The sequence below is a fragment of the Epinephelus fuscoguttatus genome, linkage group LG16, assembly GCF_011397635.1.
Source record: "Epinephelus fuscoguttatus linkage group LG16, E.fuscoguttatus.final_Chr_v1".
In the NCBI taxonomy this organism is placed as follows: domain Eukaryota; kingdom Metazoa; phylum Chordata; class Actinopteri; order Perciformes; family Serranidae; genus Epinephelus; species Epinephelus fuscoguttatus.
Genome location: NC_064767.1, coordinates 29,181,422 through 29,199,081, shown reverse-complemented (window position 1 = coordinate 29,199,081; position 17,660 = coordinate 29,181,422). Strand labels below are relative to the sequence as shown.

General features: G+C 42.4%; 1 protein-coding gene across 1 annotated transcript in view; it reads left to right on the top strand.

Moving 5' to 3' along the window:
* The window catches only part of wdr11 (WD repeat domain 11), a 62,717-nt gene extending 50,833 nt beyond the window's left edge, over positions 1 to 11,884 (top strand). Inside the window, exons 21-29 of the mRNA XM_049600115.1 lie at positions 765 to 827; positions 1,155 to 1,220; positions 2,526 to 2,715; positions 4,627 to 4,722; positions 6,033 to 6,198; positions 6,601 to 6,698; positions 7,039 to 7,184; positions 8,007 to 8,089; positions 9,764 to 11,884. Of these exons, the coding sequence (XP_049456072.1) occupies positions 765 to 827; positions 1,155 to 1,220; positions 2,526 to 2,715; positions 4,627 to 4,722; positions 6,033 to 6,198; positions 6,601 to 6,698; positions 7,039 to 7,184; positions 8,007 to 8,089; positions 9,764 to 9,963 (1,108 nt within the window). The 3' untranslated portion in view covers positions 9,964 to 11,884. The remainder of the gene's footprint in view (positions 1 to 764; positions 828 to 1,154; positions 1,221 to 2,525; positions 2,716 to 4,626; positions 4,723 to 6,032; positions 6,199 to 6,600; positions 6,699 to 7,038; positions 7,185 to 8,006; positions 8,090 to 9,763) is intronic.
* Positions 11,885 to 17,660: the final 5,776 nt, after the last annotated feature.

The following is a 17,660-nucleotide window of genomic DNA, read 5'->3' as shown; positions in this document are numbered from 1 at the left end:
CCACAAATCTAATGTGAACCTATTTTCAAGATTTGTTTCATCAGAAACATAAGTCTTGATCAAAACTCGATAGTGCCATCTCCCTTGAATATAGTTCTATTTGAATTTGAGGCTGATTTTAGTTAAATTTAAAGTTACAAACTAGATTTAGTTGTGAGCAGGAATGGTCTAAAGCTGTTTGTGTTTATCAGTATATGAAATAGAAAGTTATTTGTAAGTAATGAGATTTGAAAGATTGAGTTGTTCTTAAGTCAGGATCAATAAAACAGTAAGACTTGCCTTGATGCATTTTTCTTTACCACCATGTCATCCTCCAACCACCCAAGCGTTCACTTTATTACCTTCATAAAAAAACACAGCCAATTTGCCAGTGTAAGCAACTTTTCTTTGTAAACAAGTCAACATGGGAGCCAGTGGAGGCCTCCCTTAGAGAGGAGTATTACTTGTGTTTTTTCAAAGAGCTACATCTGTGTTCAGCTATCGCCTGATGTAATTATGCCCCGTTTAACTGAGAACCTCAGTGTGACACTGCTTTTTTCCATTAAACACACACAGCTGCCTTATCATAAGTCAGGCAGATATATTAGCAGCGCTCGCAGTGTGCTACCTGACCTCAGCATAAATGTTCGAATAGAGTTATCTGTTATTGCCTGACACCAAAGATCGACTGCTCTTACCAAGCAGGATCTCACCTTCCCATTTTAATATCAGGACAGGTTTTATTTCAGGGAGCTGTTTGACTGAGTTTGATCCCTCTCTTTCAGAGACTACAATGAGAAAGACGAGATAAAAGGCCTGATCCAGGAGCAGCTCAACTCCCTGTCTAAGTGAGTTATTACACTGCCTAATGATAATGTTTACACACTTTAGCTCAAAATAGAATAATTATATTTATGTCATGATGCAAACGGCAACAATCAGATGCATGTGAATGTACGTGTATGCGCCAAGTGTCAGTTTTTGTTTACGCTGTTTTGCCCTGCAGTCAGAGTCCCAGGATCTTTGTGTTTAGACAGCAGGCCCAAAGAGCATGTAGTCTGTGGGTTGACAGATAAGAGGAATCTCCCATAGCTGCCACACTGGGCCTGCTGTGTTTGAGAAGTGTAATTGGCACACGCTGTGTTCTGATTGTCTGTCTCTGATTGGCTCCCCAGCGATATGAAGAGTGTGCTACAGGACCCGGAGCTCAGCCTGCTGCAGCGCTGCCTCCTGGTGTCACGGTGAGTCAAAACTCAGCATGGAGTTACCACTGTTTGTTGTCTGCACATATTGTACTGTGTCCGTTATGGTGTACCAGTAACGTGATTATTTTAACATTCAGACTGTGTACCTATGTCAAAGACTGAACATGAACACATGGAATTCTAAGTGATGGAGCTCTAACAGAAGTCTAGTTTCTGTTAGCAGTAAAATAGTAAATAGCAAACAAACAATTCTGGAAGTGAGATGACACTCTTTCCCTCTATCATCATAAGAGAATACTGAAACTGTAAACACAGAGCACATGTTAAACGTTGAGTCAATAAGTGTTTCTTTCTGCTAATGTTTTCCAGTCTGTTTGTATGAACGTTAAGTTTAGGGGTTAGAGTGGGTCTATTTGTTCCAGTGATCTGAAGCCAAACTGAGTTTGCAATCAAGCTACTTGTTAGTCTCGTTGTTGTTCACTGATTGATCCCAATGTAATTAAACTGAGCAAGACGTAATTAGATGGATCAGGAGTGATTTCTCTACACAAGTCTGTGCTCAGTGTTAGACTGGCTACATTTTCACAGTCGTTATGTGTGGAATATTACTTAATTATTTATTTTTTACATTTTGCTGAATTCACAAAAAAATAATGTACTTGGAAAAGATGAACAAGATGATGTAATATTATGAGACAAGTGAAATCATTTTGTTTTTATAACAAATTATCTGCGTAAATATCAGGATGTGTTTTTGCTGTAACTGTACAGCTGTGATTTATCCACGATTAAAGCATGACATGAGAGCTGGTGTCAGCAACTCTGATCGCATCTCTGCTCCAGTTCTCATTTCCCTCGAGCATCTGACAAATCTAGAGCAGCCAGTCTGAGTGGAAATGCAATATCATCCCACAGTTTGCATCCTGTTATTAAAACGGTGATTTACCTGGAAAGTCCCCAAGACCCTTTATTTACCATGAGTACTATGACTGTGCTCACACTGAGAGCTCGCATTATGTCTCCACATCCGGGCCGGCCAAGTTTCCATGCCATTGTTAATGTGGCAAGGTAACCTAGCAACAGCTGTGTGCCTGTGCAGATATGTTTAAAGGAGGCTGAGGGAAGTAAACGGTGGAAGAAAAGGCAGAAGGATGTGGAGAGGGGGTGGAGGGGAGCTGGGAGAGCGAGGCGTGGGCTGGAAGATACAGGAACTATGGTCATTAGTGAGCAAACTACTAGAAGAACCACTCAGCGTGTTGGTTCAGACTGCAGAACCTGACTAATCTCCAGACAAAACATTATCCACTCTGGGCCCAGCTGATGTGTTGTGGTAAACCGCAGGCTGTTCGGGGATGAGTCAGATCTTCACTTCTGGACAGTGGCGTCCCACTACCTCCAGTCGTTTGCCCAGGCTCGTCAGCTGAGTGTGTCCACTACAGAGGGTCAGGCCCAAAGTGAAGGAACCCAGCAGTCACCTCAGAACCACCTGGACATCTGCCATGACGTCCTGTGTGAGAGCTCTTACTTCCAGGTCAGTGAAACAACAGGAGTGTTTGCCTGTTTTTGTTGCTTTTTCTGTCTTTGGTGAAAAGAGACAACAGAGACAAATACATGATCCCAGCAGTCAGCATTTCAAAACTCCCTTAGGAGTCATCCAGAGACATTTACTAACAGGCCACGCACAAACAAACTCCTGCCAGACTGCTCCTTGTCATCTACAGTGTCAACAACATCACCCGGTCACACAGTACATTCCATTATCAATGACATTGTGTATCCTATCTGTTGTCTCACTAAGCTGCAGTCTTAAAGGGAAGCAACTCACACTTTAAAGCCTTTGAGGTTAAACCTATCTTTCACTTCGCCTTCACTGCATTTAATTCCCCCAACATTTCCTCCAATGATTCTAGCCCACACTAGGACACGCTCAATTAAAAAAAAATAAAAATAAATAAAAAAACCCTCTTGTTTGCACTGTGTCATTGCTCGGATCAATGCGTCTTGCTGATGGCTCTTATAAACAATACCTTGAATCTCCAACTTTAATTATCAACCCAGTTTGCTCTGAAGAGTGTTAGAAAAGTTTTTTCTGAAGCTACCCATTGATTGGTCCTCCTCTGCTGTGTCTACTCGCATCACTCTGTTGGTCAGCATGGCAGCCACGCAGCCCATTTAAAAAAAAAAAAAAAAAGACATCCACCTTTATGTTGCCACAGCAAATGTGAAGGTGTTTCGTTCAAGGTTTATTTCTTTGTTTTGCAGTCGTGATGCACCCACACATTGTTTTTGTGTCCAGGCTGCAAAAAATACTTTTGTGGACTTTAGGAGAAGTTTGAAAAAGTAAAGTAATTAAAAAGTTGGCACACTGTGCAAGTGAAGACAGAGATTCTTTCGTGGGTCTGGTCTTCTTCCCCTACGAGGCTACATCAATATAACCAGGGAGGCAGAGGAGAGGAGAGAATGAGTACCTTCTCTGATGAAAGATGATTAGAAAAATGTCAAGTAGCTTTTAGCTAGCATTAAGGCTTGAAGTAGCAGAATGTAAATGGACTGTTTAATTTCAGTCGGTACATGTCCCAATGAAAAGTCTCAAATAAGCCTGTAATTTTTTTCTTTTTTTTTTAATGCATTATGCACTATTCTGTTTTTGTGAAAGTTCTCCTCCCTGTTAATGAGGGGCCACACAGTGATCACAAAGTTAAGACTTCCAAAGTGCTGCCCAGACGGTCTGCGGATACATTTGGATCCTGTTGTCATAAAACAGCTTCAGTGGTAGCAGCCTGACTGTAATTACTAATATCCAGGGCTCCAATACAGAGCATACAGTTACTAAACTCATTTGCTATCTCTGTGAGGATTTAAGCCCACGGCTGTGACTCACATGGAAGAATTCATCATAAGAAAGTGCATGAAAAAAGAGTTAGACATAGACACACACAGACACACATACAGCCCATGTAACTAATTTTCTACTATGCTGTTATCTCCCCCTCACTGTGTCGTTCTCCCCCTGTAGACCTCATATAAAACTGATGAGCCCTCATACTTTGAAATATCAGTTGCGGGTTTCATGATTCATGCCTATCATTTGCTCACTGTGGAAAAAAAAAGATCGGATCTCCCATCAGGGAACATGCAATGAAATAATGAGGGAAAAGGCACCAATAATAAGTATGTGAGGCTGTGGCACCAGAAACACTGTGAAAACTCCTGAATATTTTAAGGACTTTATAATTACGCTCTCCATCTCTACACTCTGCATTTCTATAATTGTCCTCCATATAGTTTTTGCTCATCGTTAATCATGTTCAATAATCTATCCATCGTTGTCTCTCTCCCAGACACATGCACACGGTTTGAACATGAATCTGTGGAAGCAGTATATAAAAAGAAATAAATTAGAAATAAGCTAACATGTGGCTTTACCTTTACTGCGCAACAGAAGTTCCAGTTGGATCGGGTTCACCTGCAGGAGTTGAAGCGCTCCAGTTATGAACACACCAAGAAATGTGCTGACCAGCTCCTTCTGCTGGGTCAGGTAGGTATTACACTACTCGTACTGCTGACACTGTCTGTAAATAGGCTGCAGACACGTTGCATTCAAGAACATAAAGATAAGAGTTCCTCCTCCGATGTATATGTATTTAGAGATACAGAATGACCTAGGAAGTTCAAAAAATAAATGTGACACAAACTCTACAGCTGCATGATAGGCAAAACAAACAAAAAAAATCATATTGCAGTCATATTTTCGATATGAGTTGCGGTTTTAATAGGAATGGTCATTTTTGCAATTTTCACTTAAAAAAAAAAATAATGGAAATAATAATGATATAATTTTTGTTGAGTTTGTACCAAACAACTATGTTCCCTTAAGTCTGGAATCTGATTTGTAGGCCAAGGCATCTCCGTCGAACCACAGTGCTTCATTTATAATGTTTTGTTGTGACACATTTTACCTTTATCACAAAAACTGCAGCTCCTGCGATTTAGATATCGCACTTGGCCATATTGGGATTTTGATAATAGGTCTTATTTGCTTTAAACATCTAATTCCATTCATCTATCTTTTAATTTGTTTTTGTCAGAATGAGTCAAGCTCCTCTGCGTTTCTGATGTTTCAAATCTTTTAACCAACCACTGAACACAATGCTGTCTTCCTACTTTATACTTGTACTTACCTGTTGGCAAAATTTAGATTAACCTAAGTCTAATAACCATGATCCTACATAAGACCACATATATACTAATCTTTATACTTAGCTGCAATCCTTGAATAAGAAAAATAGAATTTGTCCAAAAATCAGTCTTAAATATCTTCAAAAGGTCATAAAAAGCATTAACTTTACATGCCTGATTCCAGCTTTTAGACCATATACTACCCTTTTCTCTCACATGCTCGCTAACTCCTTCACACTCCGTAGCGGTCATACGTGCATATTGCCATAATGGTAAATAGGTCATATTGGTGCTGTGGAGCCTAATGAAGCAAGATGGACGGTAAGTGCTGCCTCTCTCTTCCCTGGCGTCTCAGCCTGTGGGGACTGAAGTCACCTCTCTCCCCTCTCAATGTCACCACTCTCCCTCTAATCACAGGCTGCAATCAGCAGGCTGTGTTGGAGGTGCAATCCGCCAATAGGCAGACAGGCAGAGGCCAGCTTGGGCCGACCCCAGCGTGAGCTTGAGCCTTCATCTACACCAGATGAAAAGCCAGATAATAAACATAATTTCCCCTTGTTACTCTGTCTTGTCCAGCTCGCACGGTGGTTACTCAACTGAGCTGCCGATGCCTTGTTTCTCTCCTCTACTTGAGTCATTACATTCTCATCTCTCTGTTGTCGTTCTCAGACGGACCGAGCGGTGCAGTTACTGTTGGAGACGAGCGCAGACAACAGCAGCTACTACTGCGATTCGCTCAAGGCCTGCCTAGTGACCACCATCACCTCCTCAGGCCCCTCACAGTCCACCATCAAACTAGTGGCCACCAACATGATCGCCAACGGCAAGCTAGCAGGTATTGTTGCTGTGTGTCCGTCGGATAGCAGTTAGCAATCATCTCCAGTCTTGTTTTAATAAGTATGAGCAGCATTCGTTGAGTGTGGGTGTCTGCAGCCTTGAAAGGGTCTTAATATATCTTTAAATAATTCATCTGTTCTGAAGGCCTTTCCCTGAACTAGATACCTTTAAATATGATGTTTTATAAAGGTTTTGCAAAGGTTGAAACTTCTTAGCTGTAGAGTCTTTAAAGATTAAAATTCAGAAGTGGACTCGAACCACACATTCCATAATGAGTGGGGTTTCTGCCCGCGGATTCCCAGTGTGTAAAGAAATCATCACACTGGTGCCTGGGCAGAGTTTGCTAGCGATAGGCTATCATTTCTCCATGTACAATTTCTCTCCTTTTGCTGTCTGTCAGAGGGAGTACAGCTGCTGTGTTTGATTGACAAGGCGGCGGATGCTTGCCGATACTTGCAGACCTACGGGGAGTGGAACCGGGCTGCCTGGCTGGCTAAGGTAACTCAGCATGACGGCGTCCATCAACGGGAAACATCAGATTCCATGTAATATTTGGATAGTTTGTGAATGTGTGGGCTTGTGGGTGGGTGTGTGGACTGTGTGTGTGTATGTGTAGTTTTCATATTTTCTATTGCTAAGTGTAAGTAGATGATACTTTTTATGCTTTTTACTTATTCTCTCTCTTAATTTTTTTAAATGAAAATCATTTTGAATATTTGTTACTAACATTTTTATCTAGGAAACACAACACTATGTTCTTACACTTCAGATTTTCAAGGAAAGCCCCTTCGAAGCGGTCGGAGTTTCAGTGTCTTGTGTGCTGTGTGTGTGTCTCCAGGTGCGTCTGAACCCAGCGGAGAGCTCAGATGTGCTGAAGCGCTGGGCAGAGCACCTGTGCTCCCCACAGGTCAACCAGAAGTCCAAAGCCATCCTGGTGCTGCTTTCCCTGGGCTGCTTTTACAAAGTGGGAGAGATGCTTCACAAGTAAGAGCCAGGATTGATGCTGATGTTATGAGGATTTAGGAGTATATGTTGGTGGAAATGGAATATAGTATAATTAGTATGTTTTTGCGTATGTAATCACCTGAAAATAAGAATCTTAGTGTTTTTGTTACTTTAAAATGAGCCATTTCTATCTACATAGGCATCGGGTCTGAATTTATGGAGATCGCCGTGTCGCACTGGCATGTTTCTACAGTAGTCCAGAACAAGCAGACCAAAAACTGGCTCCAGATCAGGCCATTCATACCGTAGCCGACGTAGTTGGAAGGCCATCCGTAATGAGTAGCTTCAGAAAAATATTGATTTACTCAGTGTTTTTACAGGGTTAAATCACCAGGTCCATTTGTTTTGGAGTGGAGGAGACCTCTGCTGATAATTTAGCTCACGGTAAAAAACGGTAAAAAAAAACCCTCCCAAACTGAAGATTCTCATTTTAACTTTAACTCTTTATAAAATGTATTACCCTTGTGACTTTTTTCTGCACGATCCTCCCCCCTTGCCCTTTCATTCCCCATTATAAAAACCTGAGTGTATGACACATTGCATGGAATGGTCTGACCCCATATCTTTTACCTCATCATTGATTCGCTGTTAGTCTACTCGCTCTCTTCTTTGACAGCTCGTGTTATGAGATGCCTCTGGCAGTAGAAGCTCTTGCAGAGAATTAGAGCGACATCGGGACAACAGGGCTGATGTATGCTTTAGGATCACAGACATCAAGGCGGGGATGAGGCTGGTTTCTGACAATAGCTCTCACCTCCTTCTGCCTGTGTCTTTCTCTTCCCTCCTCTATCTCCTGGGCAGTATGAGGCACTTTGATCGCGCCGCCCTCTTCATCGAAGCCTGTCTGAAGTATGGGGTGATGGAGGCCAACGACTCTTCCAATATCCTTTTTGAAAACCCATTACTGCACTCTGGGGGCCATTTAGAACTAGAGTTAGCTCCCCCTGCTAACCCTGTCCATCTCTACTACAGACGTGCACTGGGTAGCAGAGAGCTTTTTCACAATGAAGGACAATTTAAATGCTCCACGGAGCACATCCTATCACACTTTGATCACAGAGTTAGTGATGCCGCAGACTCATAACGAACTTTTAGGACCCAGACTTTGAAAAAAATACTCCATTTTGGGGTTTTTTGTCACAGTTGTCAGTGTGTTTGCTGTGTAACTGAAAGGACAGGGCATAGTGTCCCACTGTCACTGTGACACAACTGAGATGAACTTGTGACTCCTCCACAGAATAAGGAATTAACTTTATGGGCAGCAGATACATTACTTTTACCAGCAAGTCACCTTTTCATTAGCCACATTGTTATTGCACATGACTTGTAGAGAATGTGTTTCTTCATTTTTATCTTGTATAACCCCTCATTTAGCAATAAACATGAAAAAGTCAACAGAGAAAAAGAAAAGAAAGAATGATGTTCAGTATAAAATAATATTTAATCTAGACTGTAATTATTATGAGTACAGCAAACCGAAGGCATCCCCCTTTGGCTGGTTCATTGGTTTGAACTGGCTTGCTGCCACTTAGTGATTTATGATATATGTAGTCCAGACCAGGAGGGAGCAGACTAAACTTGTGTGGGGCTGAACCGTCCTTCGAGAAGTCAAAATATCTCATTTTCAGTTTAGTGAGCATATAACGTCATATCCACGTTTTTTTTCTTTTTGTCATACATGTATGTTTCCAGAAATACAGGTGACCGATTTATTGCAAAACCAGCACAAATAGGGACCAAACACAAACTCAAGTGCAATCTGTGGGCTCCAGCGCTCCTGTGTTTATCCAACTAATCTCTGCAATTTTGCTGACCATCGATCACGAGGCTGAAAACACTCAGGTGCCCCAGCGAAGATTTACCCAACAGTCCTGCAATAAATCCTCCCCTGATGAAGGTGATGATGTCCAGTTTGTTTCAAAGTTGATTTAGAGTGGTGTCGATCCAATGTTAAAGTCATTTTGGAGTCTGTAGTTTCTAATATATCTAATAGTATTGCGTTATACTGCAAAGTGTTTGTAGGATTGAGCCACCCCTTTCAGCTCAATCCAAGCAGGTCTATTTGGAGCCAGGAAAGTGCCACACAAGCACTGCCAGAACTTATTGCAACTGATTATATGGTACTGTTGGTACTGAACTGGCAGGAAAATAGGGCTCAGAGTGTCAGATCTGGTGAGTGCAAACATCACTGTATTTACGTCATATAACTTTTTTTCTTTTTCACCAAACCACTCAGTGATCCCTTTTATCCTACATGGAAGCACCTGCATTCATCATGTTTCCTCACTCAGTTATTCAAGTGTCTCCTTTAATTTGTCACCTGCTCTGGTGATGGTAATCATGTTGTGATTGGATTAACACTAGCTGTCACTTTAAAAACGATTGTGTTGCCCCTTTTAATGTTTTAGGATGTGATCATCTAGTGTGCGGTACTTTGAGATCACTGCACTGACAGTTGAAGAGTGACACTTTTGAGTGATGACAGCTTTCATTGACTCACTGTATTTTTTGTGTCCCATGAACTGTTTTAAGTTCTCCTTGACCTGTGTTTGCACATAAACTCATCAAGGCTGCATTTCTGGATTATGCACGGCTGCTGCGCTCACTGGGCCTGCGGGAAGGCGCTGCTTTGTGGGCATCACGGGCCGGCAGCGCTGGCGAGCAGCTGATGGAGGAGCTGTTCCAGGGAGAAGGAAATGCTTCAGAAGCCATTCTTGGCGAGGATGAAGTGGAGCTGGGCCAGGAGAGCACCGAGTGACCTCAGAAGACGGGAGGTTTGGAAGGGAACAGGTGACATGCTCTTTGGTGCAAATCAAGGAGTTGGCCACTCGTTCTAACTTCAATAAAGTGACCATTGTGAATTAACTTTGTGTCGGCGTCCAGGGGAATCATGGTCATCATCTCCACTTCGTGAGAAGAGGAGATATGAGGAGTTTCCTCCATGTGAAGCTGTCAGTCCGTCACTGGAGTCCGCCTGTGTCTGTGACTGTAACAAGTTTAACATTTCTTAATGTTTGGTATGACCAGTGTGTGTTTGTGTGCATATGTGTATGCATGTAACAGCCCCAGAAGAAACACACTTTGTCCCGACTCCCTCAACAAGTGAAGTGATACATTGTTTTTGTCGGTTGATGAATTTAACTCATTAGATCTTTTTTTTTTATTATTTTTTTTATGGTTTCTTGTTAAGCTTTATTTTGTGTGCCTGTATTAATAACTTCACAGTACTGTTGTAGCGCTACAGGTTTAATATGCCTTTTTGCTGCTGAGATTAAATGTAACAGAATTAATTAATCCCAAAAATAACACATTCCTTATTTGGTTTTGAAAATGCACTGCCCTTGTAAAAGACCCATTCATATCCCACGAGTAAATTCCAAAATTGTATTTTTGCACTCTTGATTTTACCAAAAATCACCACATTGTTTTAACAATAATTGACCCTCCTTGTAACAGGGACAAAACATTGCTGTAGACAGACACATAGCAGACTGGGTGTCATATCCACAGCAGGTGGTGCTGTGTGATTAACTGACCAAAGCTACTGCACCAGCCTCTGCAGCTGTAAGTGTTGGATGATCGCTGTAAAAATTAGTTAGCCAGGCCGCCCTGCACTTATTAGACACTTATTAGTGTATTATCTCCCTGCACACACAGAGGGAAGAGGAATCTGGCCGCTGCCACCTGAGTGATACAATTTAATTAGCTTGTTTAAAGTTCAGTTTAGTTAAATAGATGCTGGTCGCTTGTTAATCCGTTCCATTGATCCAAATGGAATTTTTAATTTCCTACTTTTGTGGAGATGAGAGGATACGCTGCTCCCTGTATACTTTGATGTTTGCATAATGAGGGTGTTCTCTGGTGTGTGTGTATTACAGGAAGAGCTGTCAAAACGTGTCGTAACTCATTTTAATCAGACTTTTGATGGATCATTTATACACAAACAATAATCTGTGCTGCTCCTGCTGTTGCTCATCACAATCACAAAGCCCGACACACAGTTTAGGAAACAGTTTAGACTTGCTGCCATATCTCCTCCGCTCTGCTCGGCTTCTGTCTCACGTTTACATAGTAAATACCTACTGATCGTCAAAATCATCTGTGTGACAATGCAAAGACTTTCGTGATTGTGTGTTTGATTGCCTCGTGACGTGTTTAGTTGTCCTGAAACGAGACTGTAACTCCATCCACAGGACCTTTTAGTGTGCTATTGTGTTTCATAAACACGTCAATGCTGTTTCTCTTCTGTGTTACAGTTAACCCCTAGGCGGTGTCACTATGGCAACCCAGGCCTATTTTAGGCGGCTACATGTTGTTCCTGTAGATCCATTTCACTATGCTCCGCTAACATACTGTAGGATCTCATAGAGTCAGCACTGAGTCACACAACCCAGCAGATAATCAGCTGTAGTTTACCTGATGCTGTGTATCTTCCTCCAATCGTGTCATGCAGTATTGTAGAAGCAACATGTACTGTACTGCCTCTTTATCTTTAGGCACCAGTGTGATTAACACTCGCTGCTTTCCTTTGTACTTCGAACTAAACAAAGTTTAGCCTTTTTTCATTGTTCTGTGTTAATTGTTTATACAGTGATCCTGATGCTTTAAGCTATATTAAAAGAGAAAAAAGATATATGTATATATGGATGGCAATAAAATCAATATTATTAACTTTAAAACATCTCAGTGTGTTGTTTCCTGTCTAAAGATGTTGACACAAGAGGGCGCTCTCAGACCTCAATAGTCAGCAAAGTGGCTGTGGCTCTTATATGTTTTAATGGCCGCCACTTTGTGAGAAAAGACCTGTTATAGCAAGTGCTCTTTGCAATTATCCTCTTTTAATTTCAACCCAGGTAGATTGAATTTGAATGTTCGTCCATTTATCAAGCTGTCTTGAAAGTGAATTGGTTCCTGCATGAGTCGCTTCCGCCATTAATTACTTCTTTTCTGCTCAGAAGGAGGGCCAACAGCTGGCTCCAGCTCGCTGCCCAGGTCTAACCGTTCTCACTCTTTTCTTCGCCTCGGATTTATTCATTGATGTGTGTTCTGTTTCTCCTCTCCCTCTCTCTCTCTCTCTCTCCTGCAAAAAGCAGAGCACAAAGAGAAGAAAAAGAGTCTGAAACAGAAGGCCACACAAATGACTTGATTGTGTTGCTTTAATGGCTTAATGAATAACTGCCGGAGAGCCGATCCAGCCGTTACAGCCAGGCCATCAGTATGCAGGGCCTCACTGCGGGATTTCTATTCTGTCCCACTGCTTATACTTTAGGCTACCACCCAGCTAGCCAAATGGCTCTGATAACAACTCCCATCTAGCCATCCTCAGTTGTCACTCCCCTTCTCCACCTTATATGTACTTTATCCCTCTTTTTTCTATGTCTTTGCTTTCCTTCCACCTAAAGAAAGCAGACGTACACCATGCCAACTCATGTTCTTGCTGCGCCCTACCTCCTCTGATTTCCTGGAAGCCCTGTTTCCATCTGCTGCTTGGCTTTCACCTCTCCCCCTCCTGAAATAAAGATTCAAAGTGGTGTCAGAAACACAAGATTAAGTGAACTTGGATCCAGAGCTGTGAGGAGCACTTATGTTCATTTCACAGATGGAAATCACTGGCCTTCACTGTTTCACGCTGCATACGGTCGAGAATTAACAGCCGGCTCCAAATCAATCGTACACGGTAGTCTCGCTGCCACGCATTCTCAATCATCCATATAAGAAGCCATCGAAGCAGGCCTTCATGTGCAGCAAGCAGAGGCAGAGCCAACGCTGCACAGTCTGTGTGGTAGAGACGGTGAAGTACAGCAGGTCATCCAGTTCCCATGAGCATGTTCTCCTCTGGTGCTGACAGATAGCTTTATTCAGGATGGGCAGGTCCATGCCTGCTTGCACTACTTACTGAAAACCCACCGTGTCTTCTTCTGCGTTTGTGTTGTTTTCCACTTTGTTTTTCTGCTCCTCACTGAGGGTTACCACTGAGTTCATTCCTCATTTTCTCTGTAATTATCCCACCTTCCATTGTTGTCTCAACACCCTCCCCAGACATTTGGAGCATTCTTTAGGCAGCTCACACCCCAGGTAGTGGAATTATTTTGGGTTGGGTGCCTGCAGCATTTATGAGGATAATTATTTGTCTTGGTATGTTGATTGCTGTTTCACTCTTGTCCTTTTGACCCGTGTTGAAAATAAGGTAAACCTGAACTGCATCATATTTAATGTTTCCTGCCCGTATAGCCAGAGTATCTTCTCCACATCACTGTATGTGTGGCTCACTTTTCTCACCTTTCTCCACACTGTTACAGTTTCCTACTCCCAGTCTGCTCAACAGGGAATCTGATCTACACATGTAAAGGTCATATCTGTTCCTCTCACCCCCACATCACCTCCCCTCGCCCGCATCTAGGAGTGTCGCCTGCTGTGGAAGTAACCCACAGGCCTGATCTCATCTGATATGCGCAGCCAGCCACTCCTCACATTGGTTAGATATGATTTCCTTCCCTCCTTTCTTCCTCTGCTATTGGTCAAGCTCCCTGTCCCCCCTGATGCTTGCAGACTCTTGGTTGTACGTAGCAGTGCCGCTGGGGCCCTTGCTGGAGGCTCCAGGTGATGTTTATTTTAAAGGTATTCAGGCCCCCAGCTTTATCTGATTCCATTTAGATGAATGTCACAGTGTTCAGCAGACCATGGCCTCGCCTCGCCAAAACACCACACTGCTCCCATTTATGAGTGGCAGGAGCGCGAGAGAGGAAAGTGTGGGTCGAGGGGCTAGGCAGGGGGCAGCATAGGGGTAACAACAGGATCTATGGAACATTACCACACGATGACAAACTCTTATCGAGCCCCAGTAATGACTTGCGGACAGGATAAGCTTTTAAAAAGCTCCGGCTATCTCTAAAACAACTCTTTTGTGGCTTCCACGTGTGCATGTTGCGGCCAGGGCTTGTTATTTACAAAAGCAAAGAGGAATCAATGAGTGCAATGTGTCAGGAGCGTGGGGCTGCCTCTGTCAATTACTGCAGTGTGGTCTTCAGCTCCTGCACAGGCTTTTACATGATTCTACTCTACTAATCCTCAGAGAATGATCAGGGTTATTCGAGTGAGAAAGAGACAAATGATTTGCTTAAAGGGTAAGACTCGCACAGACAGTTGCATGTCCAGACTTTATTAGACTGACAGACTTATTGCTCTAGGGGGAAATTTCCAAACTGGGAGCCGGAAGTTTATCTGATGATATTAATGCCACATATAATAGGAAATCCTCACTGCTATGTCAACAACGTGTAAAAGACACAGCTGAAAGATCCCTTCTCAAACTGTTGTTGACAAAGCTTAAACCACATCCAGACCCTCTGGTGACTGTGTGCTTTTACGTGTAGACAGCAGACACTGCAGGGAGATCCTGTTAATAAACTTACAATTATCTAAACAATAAGGTGGCGAGAGATGAAGAAGGAAGAAATGCATAATCAAACAGCCCACATACAAGGCAAGAGATAACGTTAAACCAGGTCTATTGTATTCAGACACGAGAGGATGCCAAGGGACCCAGAAATCCAAGCTATGCCTCTGTTCTATCCCAAAATGTGTGTGTTTTATGTGTTTCAATGGCGGGCCATGAGGTAACAGAGATGCCACAGATGCCCTTACTACAGTGAGGCCCTCCCCGGGCTAATTGCCACTGTCCTTTGGGAGATTAGAGCAGGGGAAGGCAGGGATGATTATGAAGGAAATGGCCTCTTATAAGCCGCTGTACGCTTGGCCAGCCGGGCCAAGGGCTGCACAGACGAGGGGTATTCCCTTTCATCGGTGGACAGTGGGAGCCAGCAGAGGATGTAAAGGATACCTGTGCTGCAGCTGACCCATTTCCTGTATTGTTGCTTGTGCATGTATGTGTGTTTGTCTGAGGCCTGTATATGTGCCTGTGTATCCATGAATATATGTCCCAGTTTAACTGCCCTGGCCTCTTTCCTGTGAGCGCAGAGAGACTATCCTGCTGAGCCTGGGTCTCTCGCAGAGCAGCGTGTTTTCGTTTCTAGTCAAGCGGAGTATGTGTGTTTCCTCTCTGTGTAGTCCAACCGGACACACTAGGCCTGTGTGTGAGAGCGGGGCCGCGGGGGGACGCTGGAGGCTTAGGAGCGGCAGGCTGTTTTGCTGCGGCCCGTGCAGGCCTTCACTCCTGGGGATAAGCACGTGCTACTCTGCCAAGAGAGAACCCGGTCCAGGCTCAGTCTCTCTCCGGTGATTTTCAAAGGAAAACATCCGCTACGCTGTTAAGCTGAGATGACAATCAATCACACAATAGTCATATCTGCAGTGTGGGGTGCAAAGCCATAAGCTTTGTTTTATGGCTGCGGTTCCTGACTTTGTGCTATTGAGACAAGCTCTGTGTCCCAGTTGTATTTTAGAAATTCTAACCATGCCAGGAGTGTATAGAGGAAGGACAAAGAATTTTTGAGTGTGTGTGGTGTTGATGGACAATGGTATCCCACAATGCAACATACCACAGAAAGGGAGGGTTGTTTCAAGCTGCTGGAAGTAAAAATGTGGAAGAGGTGTCACATATTCAGTAACTGCACAAGACACAAACAAGAATTAAATCTACAGAAAACCACATACTAGCTGATGTTTATCATATTTGAAATAAACAATGCACTGGTTCACAGATGTTTGATTAAAGTTTGTTGGTGCAAAAGCAGACTTGTACTGTTCTCTACAGACCTACCAAAGTGATGCACTGCCAACATAAGCAGAGGTGGGACCAAGTCATTTTTTACAAGTCATAAGTAAGTAAGTCTTTGCCCTCATGGGCCAAGTCAAGTCCAAAGTCAAGACTGACAACTCTTAAATCAAGTCCCAAGTCCTACATTCAAAGTCTGTTTTTTACAGAATGTAATGCCATTTTAACAACAGAGTAATAATAATGATTCATTTATTTATTTGTTACAACAAATGCAACTGAACTTAATCATGAAAATGGAGTGCTTGCATTGCACTTTCATGGCATATGTCACTATTAACCACAACAGAATGAATTTTATATGTTTTTGACCTGCCTTTTTGTGTTTATCACATCTCATATTGAAAAAATGTCCATGTTGAAATTTTCTCTTTCCAAATTTGAACAGTAAGACATTTTCTGTCAGCCTGTTCTTCCTCTTTAGATATTGTATGCTGTTGCATTTTTTATGTCTAATAAAAATAAAAAGAGACAAAGCCATCCTTTGATTCAGAAAATGAAGGGATTTGTGGCGCTCTTTAATGGTTGGGCTTTGGCAAAGGTATCAAGTATTTTCACGTAAAAAGGTTCAAGTTCAAGTGAAGTCATGAGTCATTCTATTTTGGTTTTGTCAAGTCAAGTCTAAAGTCACTGAATCTGTGACTCAAGTCTGACTCAAGTCCAAGTCAAGTGACTCAAGTCCACATCTCTGAAAATGAGTAACATAGTGTAGATGCTAGTCACAAATTTGATGAATTTTGATTGAACTTGACTAGGTCAAAGAAGAATTGCAACTTCACTTGGACTTAAACTCCAATGACTCACGAAACAGTTCATTTCCTGAATCAACTAACATTACGCTATTTATATCCTGCAAGTTGAACTTAATTCCCAAGTTCTGCTTTGTTTAAACTAATCTGACAGCATCCAGAACAAGTTGGAAGAAATGATACAAAAGATAGTTGTTGGTTTTTTTCGTGTAGGACTACATGGTGGTCAACAAAAGAAATAAAAAAAAAAGAAGAAAAAAAAGAAAAATTGCAGTATGCGTAAATGTGCAGGTCAAACATAACAAATGGCAACACAACAACATCCTATACACTAAATGACCTTTTTTAGGACACAGAACTTAAAGTTTAGGATTTGGCACTTGTCAGCCTTGACTTTGGACTTAATATGGGACTTGCCTGTCCTGTCTTGGGGCCTGACTCAGGAAATGAGTGCTAAGACTTGAGACTTACTTGTGATTTCGCATTAGTATGGGACTGATAGCTTTATTATAATTCCACTAGGGGGCGGCAGAGGTCTGGAGAACAGAGGTGTGATGTGTCTGATGGTGAGTGTCTTCCTCCTCAAGTCCAATTCTCAATTTAAGGTTTGGGGACGTAAGATATTCCACAGCAGTTCACAGATAGATTAGACATTGGAATAGCTCGTTCTGTAGATGCAACTAATTAAGATGAAATAATGTATCTTCTTAATGATCCAATTCAAACTACTTGTTATCTACTCTGCAGTTTAGAGGCAATTTATGTCACAGCATCCTCCCTATTGATATGAATTCTGCATGAATTTCAGTAAACTCTATAATTCATCTCATTAATTCAGTCAGTCCATGTGTGATTTTTGTTTTTCCCTAGGAAACTAACAAGGCCTCAGAATCTTTGTCTGCATCCCACTGAACAGAGTCACATTCCAGTGTGTCTGCTGTGCGTTTATCTGTGGCTGAGGTGTGTGTTAGT